Source organism: Odontomachus brunneus, unplaced genomic scaffold (genome assembly GCF_010583005.1).
Source record: "Odontomachus brunneus isolate Ranch 3 - 2012 unplaced genomic scaffold, Obru_v1 Obru_scaffold_112, whole genome shotgun sequence".
NCBI classification, from domain to species: domain Eukaryota; kingdom Metazoa; phylum Arthropoda; class Insecta; order Hymenoptera; family Formicidae; genus Odontomachus; species Odontomachus brunneus.
The window spans coordinates 761,478-773,990 of NW_022639562.1; the positions used below are offsets into that span (position 1 = coordinate 761,478).

General features: G+C 32.8%; 1 protein-coding gene across 11 annotated transcripts in view; it reads right to left on the bottom strand.

The window, feature by feature from the left end:
* Positions 1 to 12,513, bottom strand: part of LOC116849333 (protein unc-79 homolog) — a 736,358-nt gene that overhangs the window by 433,569 nt on the left and 290,276 nt on the right. For all 11 annotated transcript variants that reach the window (XM_032826384.1, XM_032826380.1, XM_032826379.1 and 8 more), the window contains 3 exons: positions 5,261 to 5,433; positions 4,963 to 5,111; positions 4,701 to 4,858 (listed from right to left, as the gene is read on the bottom strand). In XM_032826384.1, the coding sequence (XP_032682275.1) occupies positions 4,701 to 4,858; positions 4,963 to 5,111; positions 5,261 to 5,433 (480 nt within the window). The remainder of the gene's footprint in view (positions 1 to 4,700; positions 4,859 to 4,962; positions 5,112 to 5,260; positions 5,434 to 12,513) is intronic.

Below are 12,513 nucleotides of genomic sequence, written 5' to 3' on the forward strand. Positions count from 1 at the left end.
AACCAGCCCCTCTACCGAGAGCAGGGCTGAGCTGCCGGACGTGCGAGCGAGCCGTTCGGGCGGAGGGCCGGTTGTCCTCGTCGGCGAGACCACCGCTTAGAGTAATACTTAGTGTTGAGACTTATTTAGTGGGTACGGACCGCCGTACCTGGCGCCCATCTAGAGCTTGGTTTTGTTCGTGTGAGCTGTCGAGTCTCGCCGGATCTGCCGAACGGTCGCCGAGGCGCGAAGAAAACATCATTTTATGTCGCTGCACTCGATTAGTGAAACCGGCTGCACGAGCCGCGGGTGTAGCGTTACAATACATAAGGGCGCACGGGTTCTCCAAGCGCCTACCAACACAGCAGAACTTGTAAATGCTATTCAGATCACTATTCCGAGAGAACCGGCAGATGTCGGTTATACTTTACTCAAAATTTCTATTGATCCAGAGAAAATATTCCTGTTACCTTCTATACATTATATAGTTTAGGAGTAGGTAGAAAGCCATTAGAACTGCTCGAACCTTGTTCTTTGTCATGCATAGCGTGAGTTGAATAACGTGCGTCTCAAAATGTTCCACGGAAAGAAAATTTATAAATTTAGTGGTATTCGATCTGGACATAAAACAAAGAAACGACAATTCCGAAAGAATCGATATTCAAGCGAAAATGAAAGGCGAGTTTGCCAATACATCGGCAAGAAAACTACGAGAGTCTACTGATCATAACGTACAAGTGGATGTGTTGCAAAGCTATTGCATTATTAGCTTTTTATCGATTTTTTCTAAATTAACTGAAATACTGGTGTGCAAAAAATGTAAAAAAGAAGTTCGTTTCAGTAAAACTAGAGAAATTGGATTAGGATTTAGATTAATCGTTGAGTGTAGCTACAGTACAGAAAGCATCGAGTCTTGTCCACTTATTAACAATCGATCGTTTGAAATTAATCAACGCATAGTGTTTGTGTTGCGCATTTTGGACATTGGCCTGAGTGACTTAAATGTATTTTGTGGTTTAATCGATTTATGTAACGGCTTTACTACAAGTATGTACTATACTGCTATGGACAACATTTACACAGCCGCGCAAGCTGTGCACGATATTAGTTTGAAAAATGCCGCAAAAAAAGAAATCGATGAAAATACAAAAACAGGAAACGAACTGTTACATTTAACTGTATCTGGTGATGGTACATGGAGCAAACGAGGCTTCTCATCCTTATTTGGTGTTATTACATTGATCGGAAAGTACATAAACAAAGTACTAGATGTTGTGATCAAATCTAGCTTCTGTAAAGCATGTTCACTTCGAAAACATGATGATTCTATAGAAGAGTTATTGTGGCAAGAGGAACACGAACAGAACTGCACGATCAATCATTCAGGAAGCGCTGGAAAAATGGAAGTCGACGGCATTATTGAAATGTTCAAACATTCACAAGATTTACACGGCGTTATGTACGAAAATTATATAGGCGATGGAGACAGCAAAACTTTTAAAAATTTACTCAATGAAAACCCATACGGAGACGAATTATCGGTAAGAAAAAAGAATGTATTGCACACGTTCAGAAACGTATGGGGAGTAGATTGAGAAACGCCAAAAAATCGCATAAAGGGATTGGTGGAAAGGGAGCAGGAAAATTAACAGAAAAATTAATTAAAGATCTCACTATTTATTATAGATTGGCGATACGACGAAACACAGTCTTTACAGGACATGAAAAATGTAGTATGGGCGATATATTATCATAAAATATCAACCGATGAAGAGCCCATGCAGTCTCATTGTCCTCCAGGATCAGATTCTTGGTGTAGCTGGCGCGTCGCGGAAACTAACGGCACACTTCAAAATTATCATCATGATCCACCTCTGGTTTCTGAAGTTCAAACTGTCATTTATAAAATTTATGAAGATTTGTCAGATGATGCTTTGTTAACGCGATGTCTCGGGGGACATACACAAAATAATAACGAGAGTTATAACGGAGTTCTCTGGCACTTTGCGCCGAAACATGTCTTCTCTGGTGCAAAAATTATGTCTGTCGCAGCATTTTTGGCAACCTGCACATTCAATGACGGATTTAAAAGTTTATTGAAAATAATGAACATATTGGGAATCCGTATTGGAATATTAACGAATCTATGTGCTGAAGAAAAGGACAATCAACGCGTGAGACAGGCAAATCGTCGCACGTCAAATTCATCGAAAGAAACCAGAACAGCTCGGCGATTGGATAAATTGGCAGAAAACGATTTTTTTTAAGAAGCAGGGGGTTTATTATATGGCTCTGGTATTGCAGAATAACCGTAAGTACGCTAAAATTTTAGTTATACGTGAAAAAGTCGAACTAAAACTTTAAACGCGTTTTTCTCGAAACCATGTTTTTCGAGCTGGCGGAAGTGATAACTAAAAAACCAATAAAGATAACCTGCTGGGAGTTTTTTCTTGATCCTAACACTTTTGCGCATGTCTGGTACTAGAATTAAGTTTTTACAACAAAAATGTGATTTTTTATAAGTAAAAAGGTAACAGACTTTTTTTGAAAAATTTAAACTTTTCTTTTGCAATGCCGTATTTTTTATAAATTTCATGCAATCGACTTCATTCTAGTACCAGACATGGCGGCACTCATATAATTAATAAAAATTATCGGTTTTTTGATTTCAGATAATTTGCAGAAGCTGAATCACTTCCGCCATTGAGGCGTGTTTTTCTGACCGCAAATTCGATCGCCATTTGGAGGCATTAAAACGCATCTTTTTATAAATAAAAAAATTTTTTTGGAGTTTAAATGTTAAACAATTCCATGAAGAAAACCGCATCTTCCTATATATAATAGATTTTCTTTTAAAAATTCGTAAAAATAGGCTATTTTTACGGCCGACGAATGTAAAAGCCCCCTTAAGAGAGAGAAATAATTATAACCTTATTTTTCACTGTATGTAAAATAAAAATAAACTAACACTACAATCCTTGCAAGTGTTATGCAGAAAATACAGTAATTTGGAAATTATATTATAAACATATAACATAACATAGATATATTAAATCAAAATAATCAATAACAATAATTATAAATCTTGTTATAAACCTTAAACAAGTATCAGAAAATATTTCATATATCCTGCAAAGTTTAGGAAAAAAACTCAACATGCATAACAAAAAATGTCTAAGAACTTAACCCCATAATGAAGCTGGCAAGATAAATATAAACAAACTTAGTTAATAACCAAATTGTTAACTATTAATTGTTAAGTTTGTTAATTTAACCCTTTGGCCTACAACCACGAGTGGTAAGGAATTTGGTCCATAAACAATAAGCACGAGTCTGACTCGTGGTACTTCGTTCGGATCAAACGTATAATAAATAAGACGAGCCTGGCCGAGACTATGGCCCAAGCAATCGGGAGATAGTGTAGGTCAAGGGGTTAATTTACATAATTAAGCAAATAGACTATAAACTGTAATAAAACTTATATGCATAATACAGCTTAGTATGTTATTTTTACATTAGGAAAAACGTCTTCTAACCAAATTTGTCTCATAAAAAAACGTTACATCAAAAATCAAACATGAAAATACTATCTAGATCTTCCAGAGATTAAATGAATACAAACCAAACTAACATCAATAAACATAATCCTTCAAAATATAGGTAATGAAAACGAGACTTATTAACTCTTCTATCATTGCCAGTTTAAAACCAACGCTTGATTTTGGCTTCAGCGTGAATGAAAAAATTGTCAGAAAATTTTAATTTAACTACACTTACACTACACTACAAAACAACAACGGAGATCTCCCTCAAGATAATAACAGAATAGATCAAATAGTTTTATCAAAATGTAATCATTTTGATGTCAAGATGACATGGATTAAATTGTTTCCATATAATGCTACAATTATCATCTAAACATATATTTTTATCTTTTCCTATAAAATTTTATCGCGCATGAAATCAATCTACCTAATGTAAATTTTTCGTAAAATTAAATTATTTTTCTAACACAATAACAACTAACGATAGTTTTGATGTTATATTAACATCATTTTGATTAACCTGTTTTCACTGGGTATAAGATATCCATTAGACGCATGTTGTCTGACAAGGAACACTAGGCAACTCAAAAATTCAAAAAATTCTGAAACTTTGTGTGTAAGTAAAGTAGTTCATCCGTAACACAGAACTATTTTTTGTTCGTGCAGAATTATAGTTTTAGGGGGTGAAATATTCTTTTAAAAAAATCGATTTTTTTTTAAGCGAATATTGTCGAAACTATATGAGATAGAAAAATTTTCTAAAATAAAGATTGAATGATTTCAAGAGTACTTTAGAACTATAATAAAAAATATTTTTAATTGTTTATTTATTTATTGTATATCCCCAACCCCACCCCTATTTAAAAACATTTTTTTATTATAGTTCTAAAGTACTTTTGAAATCATTCAATTTTCACTTTAAAAAATTTTTTCTATCTCTTATAATTTCGATGATATTTCCTTCAAAAGAAAAAACTGATTTTATTCAAATGGGTGTTTCACTCCCTAAAACTGTAATTGCGCACGAGCAAAAAATAATTTTGTGTTACAGATAAAGTATTCTACTCGCACTCAAAGTTCCAGAATTTTTTTAATATTTGAATTTCCTAGTGTTCCTTGTGAATAATATGCACCAATAACAACATAAGAAGAAATATTAAACCAATATGTAATTACCTGCAACAAATCTAACGCGCCAATCGGAATTGTGAAATTCTTCTTGCACGAGTCGCCAAAAAGTATCAGTTCCGCAAGGTAATGTCACGCAATGCAATAATAATGGAACAGTCACTTGCGCTATGTGTGAGTGCTCGGCATTTAAAAGCTCCCACAAACTACACAATATAATTAAAGAAACTTTCATTAAAATCTATTTCTTGCATATCTCTTTGATGTTACTTACTCCACAATGTTTCAAATTAAGGTTAAAAATACATACTTCCTTATTAACAAGTTTTCCTGACACCATATAAAAAATCCTTGATGATCTTTCACTGCCGCATTAAACGCATCACCATACAAGCATAATATATTCAAACATTGTAGCATGTAATACAGTATATCAGGTTTGTCAATTGTCATTATTTCCTGTAAAACAGATTTTTATTAAAACTAATCCTCCACTAAAATCTAATAATTTTACTAGTAATTTTGGTAGTTTTCAAATGTTGTCCTTATAATTTTAAGGACGACAACATTACAATTTATAACGTTATTACAGAATTCCTTCACGATACCTTCAATAGCTTGTGTATGTATTGTAGATATTCTGGTAATTCCTCTATCGTAAAACGGAACTTTCCCACAGATGTATGCCAAAAATCGTCCAAATCAGTTTCCGGGCTTAGATTCACAGGTTCGTCATTTTCGCCTATCAAATGAGGTTTTGCCACGCTCACCGTTGCAGTAGCTAAGAATTTGTATATAAATTATATTTTTAAGTAAAAATCTATGATAAGAAAAGGACCCTGCACAAAATCAATATAAAAGACCGTTCGGTCAAATTGTCTCAAATTTCAGGAAATGTCTACAATCGCGCTCACGCACATACACATCACACGCACACGACATACATATACATATTCATTGATACATACGGCAGACACACACACGTATAAAAATAAATATACACACAAGGGATTCAACTCCTGTCACATCCACGTCTTGGGTAGCGCTGAGAACGGGTATCACATATACAACCTTTCCTAATCTCTAAAACACACACATACCCACACATACAATAAAGAAGCATAGAAGTGCATTCGTATAAAAACCATACCACTAGCAAAGTGACGCATTTTTCTGACTTTCCGATGCTTTTGTCGACTAAACAATCGGTTATTGAGCGTCGTGCCCGTGAGGACTTTTGATCAACATTACACGAATGAACATTTTCTCGAATTAAAAGCAATTTAACCGAACGGCCTTTTACATTGATTTTGTGCGGTCCTTTTATTATAAAGAGATAGAATCTAATCTACTAATCAAATACATATATTTCTTTAAAACCAAAAGAACTAGAAATAGTCGTTACATTACAATACCCTTACAGAAATATCATACTAAAAAATACTGAAAAATTATTAGTGATTAAGTATTACCAGTAATTCAGTAATTCTTTGGCCAGTACTTAATTTCCGGTGAATACTGATAAATCACTGTTAAATATTGATAGTAATTTTATACTGATAATTATTGTGCGAAGGTGAAAAATGAGAAAATCATATTTAATAAAATAATATTTAAAAAAATATAATTATATATTCCTAATTTTCTCATGTCTCATAAACCACTAGATATCTAAGGTTGTCAAACACTCCAAACTTTCGTGAATCCTCTCTCAATAATTTCAATCCCAAACGATATACCACCGGTCACCCATCCATGTACTGACTCCGTTAAAGTGTTGCTTTAACCTGACGATCGAGCGACACGTGGCGATTCCCAATGACTTCAACAATATTCTTATGATTTATGCTTATACAATGTATCCTTATAGTGTTCACAGTATAACATACCTAGCAAACACCAAGTAATAGTTATATAATTTTTACTTGGAGTTTGTTGAACAATTTGCTGGTAGATATTAAAACAATGCAATAACATTCGATATGCGATGAATATTGATGGAGGAAAGTAGCCAAAAGCGACATAGGACTCCTAAAGCGACATACCTCTATATCTCATGTATGAAATGTTGTATTTTATCGAAACTATTATTCGTTTTATCAGTAAAATTATGAAAAAGTCATACTTGGTACATTTATTATTCTTTTATATGCTAAATTAGCAAATATTGAGTTTTAGAAATTCACAAATTTTATTTCTATGATTTTTATTGGCGAATTACATAGACTAAATATCGATAATTATCTTTTTGTTCAACATTAAGTTCTTCTAGATACATTTAGCTTTTGTGCAAATATTTTTTGAATATTTTAATCTTTATCACATTTTTATTGTGTAACTTGAAAAACTTTATGAGAATGTGTTTTAAAGTGACATACCTATAGTATGCGGTAGTCTGTGACTAACATAATCTGATTCTAACTTCACATTGTGAATTGACATGTGTTGTATATGAACTTACTCTGCTGCATACCCTTATAGAAATATCATACTAAGAATCATTGATAATTACTTATTTTCAGTATTAAAAATACTGGATAATAAGTAATTATCAATGATTCTTAGTATAATATTTCTATAAGGGTAAATGTAAATCATTTTCAATAATTACTTGTAATTATGTACATCAGTGAACATTAACTAACATAAATATTACTTTTAAATAAAATGAATATTATTCAACCATTAAACGCATTAACGAACTATTTATTATCATATATGCAACTTGTTATATAACTTCCAATAGGTATGTTGCTTTTGGGACCCATTTTCTTTGAACTCTATTTTCGTGTGTTTTTCAAAAACATGTTTTGTTTTAAGTCGAGACACAATTTCAGTAAAAATGTGATATTATCTGATAGAGGGTACTTCCAATTACATGTATACATATTTACATTTATATTTTGAACTTTACATTAAGACATAACCTTCAAAAACAATATGGTATGTCGCTTTTAGTACCTTTACTTTAATATAGTAAACCAGTGATAATTATAAATTCAGTAAAAATGCCGAATAGGGGACCACCCTCCAATAGTCTTGATGTTGACATATATTATCAAGGACATCCTCTTGAATAACAATTAAAAGATTTTAACCGTCGCTCATTGTTTATTAAAAAGTTATTAACAAAAAAAGTTCAATAAATAATACGTAATTATTCAACACTGTGTATATATAAGTTAAATCGATGTATGTATATAAAATAGTACACGTAAATACGCGGGAGAGGGCCTCCTCCTCTTCCTCCGCACTCTTTCCCTGAAAAACTAACTCAAACCTAACCTATCTATTGAAATATAGTAAACTATATACGTATATACGTAACCCATTCTTTATAGCACAAATGTTACCTTTTTTAATACGTACATGATACCTAAAAATTACATTCTATTCATGGGACTTCTTTTGTTAATAACTTTTTAATGAACAATAAGCGATGGCTAAAACCTTTTAATTTTTACTCAGGAAAGTTAGTTCTATAATATATGTCAACATCAAGATCATTGGAGGGTGGTCCACACACACATATACACACACACCGCTCGCCAGCAAGTGCACTCGCCCGCCCGACAGGGGCGTAAGTATATAAAGGGTCTTTCAAATTGAGCGGTTTTTTTCATTCTTGAATAAAACACAGATGGCGTTGTAAATTTGCCTGGGTCTTATCACATTTGAGAAGTGTAATGTATGACATTTATAAAAATGGAGTCGTACACAATACAACAACGCGTTCAAATTGTTGAATTATTTTATGAAAATAGGCGTTCAGTGAAAAATGTTTTTAGAAAATTACGTGATATTTACGGTTTGCATAATCGTCCATCTGAAAGCACTATCAATCGAATTGTTCAAAAATTTCAAGAAACTGGTTCGGTGGAAAATAAGAGAAGAGGAAAATATTGTCGCACCGGTCGCTCACAAGAGCATATTGATTTGGTTAGTGAAAGTGTTGCCCAAGACCCGGAAATGTTCATTAGTCGACGTTCACAACAACTTGGACTTAGTGACTCCACAACATGGCGTATTTTACGAATTTTTGTGGTCTGAATTGAATAATATTGATCTGGAGGATATGTGGTTTCAACAAGACGACGCAACATGCCACACAGCCACTGACACAATCGGGTGTATATCAGTTGGACACGGGGCAATTGGACACAGTCCAATCACAAGTCGCTGTTCCAAGGGACCCTACAAATGTCTCTAATCACACGGTGCTGTGATTGGCTGTGTCCAAATGCACCGTGTCCAAGTGCACCGCTCCCGACACAATCGACTTATTGCATATCAAATTTCCTGGACGTGTTATTAGCAGAAAAGGTGATGTTACTTGGCCACCAAGATCATGTAATTTGACACCGTTGGACTATTTTCTCTGGGGTTACGTGAAAAGCTAGGTTTATAAGAACAACCCACAATCGATTCCTGAACTAAAGGATGAAATTATTCGTGTCATTGGCGAGATAGAGCCACAGTTATGTCAAAATGTCGTCCAAAATTTTGACAAAAGAATGGATGTGCAAGAGGTGATCATTTGGCAAATATAGTCTTTCGTGTTTAAATGTCATACATTATACTTCAATTACCAATAAAAAGTTTTTTGAAATCAACACAAATTGTATGTTTTATTCAAGAATTTAAAAAACCGCTCAATTTGAAAGACCCTTTATAATAGGAACATGTGCACCCATCGCGAGCCCACCCTGTCGGGCGGGCGAGCGCGTTTGCTGGCAAGCAGTGTGTGTGTGTGTGTGTGTAGCAGGCACCTTCCTAGTATACAAATTCGATGTTTTTGTATATACGGTGTCCAAAAACTACATTCATTTTATGCAATTTCTTTTGTTAATAACTTTTTAACGAACAACAAACGCCAGCTAAAAGCTTTTCATTGTGACTCAAAAGGGTCACTTCTATAATATATGTCAATATCCAGACCGTTAGAAGGTGGTCCCCTATTCGATATTTTTACTACAAAAATAACTAGTAAATAAATAAAAAATTATTATATTATATTCGTAATATTTTTTAAATATTGCTGCAATATTGCAAATTAATGTCACTACAATGTCTCTGCAACATGGCATTGCAATATGCAATCTTGCAACGTTGTAGCAATGTTGCTGCAAACTTCTGTGCTGTATGGGCATTGCTGAGATTCGAACCTGAGACCTCTGGTTTTTAAGTCGTTCACCTTACCTACTGTCACTTTAACAGACGCTTCGTATTGTATACATATGATATATCCATATATGAAACCATATGATTTGTTTAAAAGAAGAGAATAGATTTTAAATATAAAAAGTATGTTTTTAAAAAATATGTAAGAAGTATATTTAAAAAATATTTATTTGTTTTAAAAGTAAAATATAAATAAATTATTTTGTAAATTTAAATAAATTGTTTCCTGATAATAAAAGAAACTTTGAAAGACAAAAAATATTTTTAATATTAGAAAGTAATTTATTTAAATTTATAAAATGATTTACTTGTATTTTATTTACTTTTAAAACGTGTAAATATTTATTTAAACACAGTTTTTACATTAAAAAAAACTAATTTTTTGTAAGGAAATCATTTGCTTATTCTTATATATAGATCTTTTAAATCAAAGAAATCTTATTTTTTCTAGAAATTCATAACTTTACAGCTTATTTTACAAATTTAAAAAATATTACTTTATATGTATTATATATTTTTTAAAATCTAACAAATATTTTTTTAAGTTAAGAAATTATATTTAACAAAACATATTTCTTTGATTTAAAGAATTTTTTTTAGTGTACATTACCAATTTAAATTTCGATTTTCTTATTTCTTTATTTATTTAATAATTAAAAATAATTATATTTTTTTAAATATTTATAGAAATATGTAACGCTCTTGCGTTACGTGCGGGATAGACTTAGTCCGTGCGATCCAAGATTTAGACTTAATAAATTGAAAGCAGTGGTATAGGTAACAAAAAGTGTAAATTATATTCTTAAGTAAACGCTATTTACAATTATGTACAAATAGCGCGACGCCGTTGGTGCGTGGTCGCGTTTTTGCTCAGGTCGTGAGTTTAGTTGTCGCGATGACAGGTGCGAGCGTCCAGACTCGCGCGCGGCTCGCGGGACGCGGTCGGTATCGTTTCGCGGTCTTCTATTGCCCGCGTTGTGAGTTTGTGTACTCACAAGGGAGGTTAGGCAACCCGAAAATTCAGAAAATTCTGAAAAAATTTGTGCAAGTAGAGTAGTTCATCCGTAACACAAAACTATTTTTCTTTCGTGCCATATTTTGGTTTGAAAGGGTGATATCACCCCTTGAAAAAAATGCAGATTTGTTTTTTTCGCGTAATAAGTCCAGAACGGTGAGAGATATAAAAAAAAAGTTTAAACAAAAATTGCATTTCATTTTTATGTCTACAAAACTACGTACAGACAATTATCGAAAAATCCATTTTTTCGAGTTACCCCTACCACCAACCCTTAAAATTAAGTTTTTGTACTGTGTAATTTTTTGCAAAAATACTTCTCCACAACCTCTTTTCATACATCATAATCAATATATATGTGTTCTATTTTTTTTTAATAAAAAAAAATACGTGAAAAATCTATTATCGAATTTGAAATCCGTTTTAGCAGTTTGAATTATTAAAATAGTTTCATAAAGCGATATTTAAATTATTATTTATATCAATTTCAGACAGCTTTCAATTATTTAAGCAAGACAGTATGTACTTACAACTACTTGAAAGATAAAACTAATTAAAACTAATCAATGACGTATATGAATCATAACAACAGCAACATATATACATTACTTGAAGTGTTAATTTATTACAATATTTTATAAACCACACGATAAATAAGATATTGCATGAAGCTCTATCTTAACATTAAAGGACGCAGAGTCACGTATTGACGATAACCTTATCGAATGTTCCGATAATGCGAACGTATTTTATTCCTGATCATTAGTACATATTGGTAAGATAAGCGTCATCGAGCAAATGTCGGTTTAATTTTTTAATTGATAATTGCGTCTTTTAATTGATATAAATATGCTCGAGAGGAAGTAGCTTATTCAGTGTCATTTACGACTGCAAGCAATCACCATTCTATTGAAAAAAGTTAGTGATCATTGCTTGATACACTTCTCTTCAAAATGACGTTGATTAATGTTGCAAACGTAATAAACATGTTAGCGACTACGTTTCAAATTGCGAGTATAGCACAGACACCTGTAACGCCGTCTGAAATTGAAGTGCATAATGAAATTCATGACATTATACAAAATTTTCTAAACGTACATTCCGTATCATTAATTGAACATGATTACGTGCTTGATTTTGCCGATCCATCAGAACCACATGGAGCACAAGTTGTAGAGTACATTACAGCTGCAGAAGAAGAAGAAGACAATTTTGAACCTGAAGAATGCATTGTTGACAATGAAGGTGGAAAAGTCGACTTCAGTCATGAAAGAAAAGTTGTGGAGTTTTGAAAAAGCGGAAAAAAGGCACGTCGATCTTTTACTACTGTACAGAGAAATTTTCGCAAGATTAAATCCTTGAGCCAGCTTTACAGATGGGAAGCGAGTGTAGAGAAAGGTGGAACAAATTCAGATAAATTTTAATTTATTGCGGAATATGTACTGCAAAAGTTTGAAGAAGCTTCTGACAGAAGATCTATTGTTCACGATATGAATTTAAGATTCTGGGCCTTGGAGGCAAAAGACCAAATAGACTTACCCGAATTCAAGGCAAATAAATGGTGGATTTGGAAATTCAAGAATGTGCATAGAATTGTTTCTCGCAAGATAACAACATTCAGGACGCGATCTACGCTTCAAGATATTGGTAACCTACAAAATATCG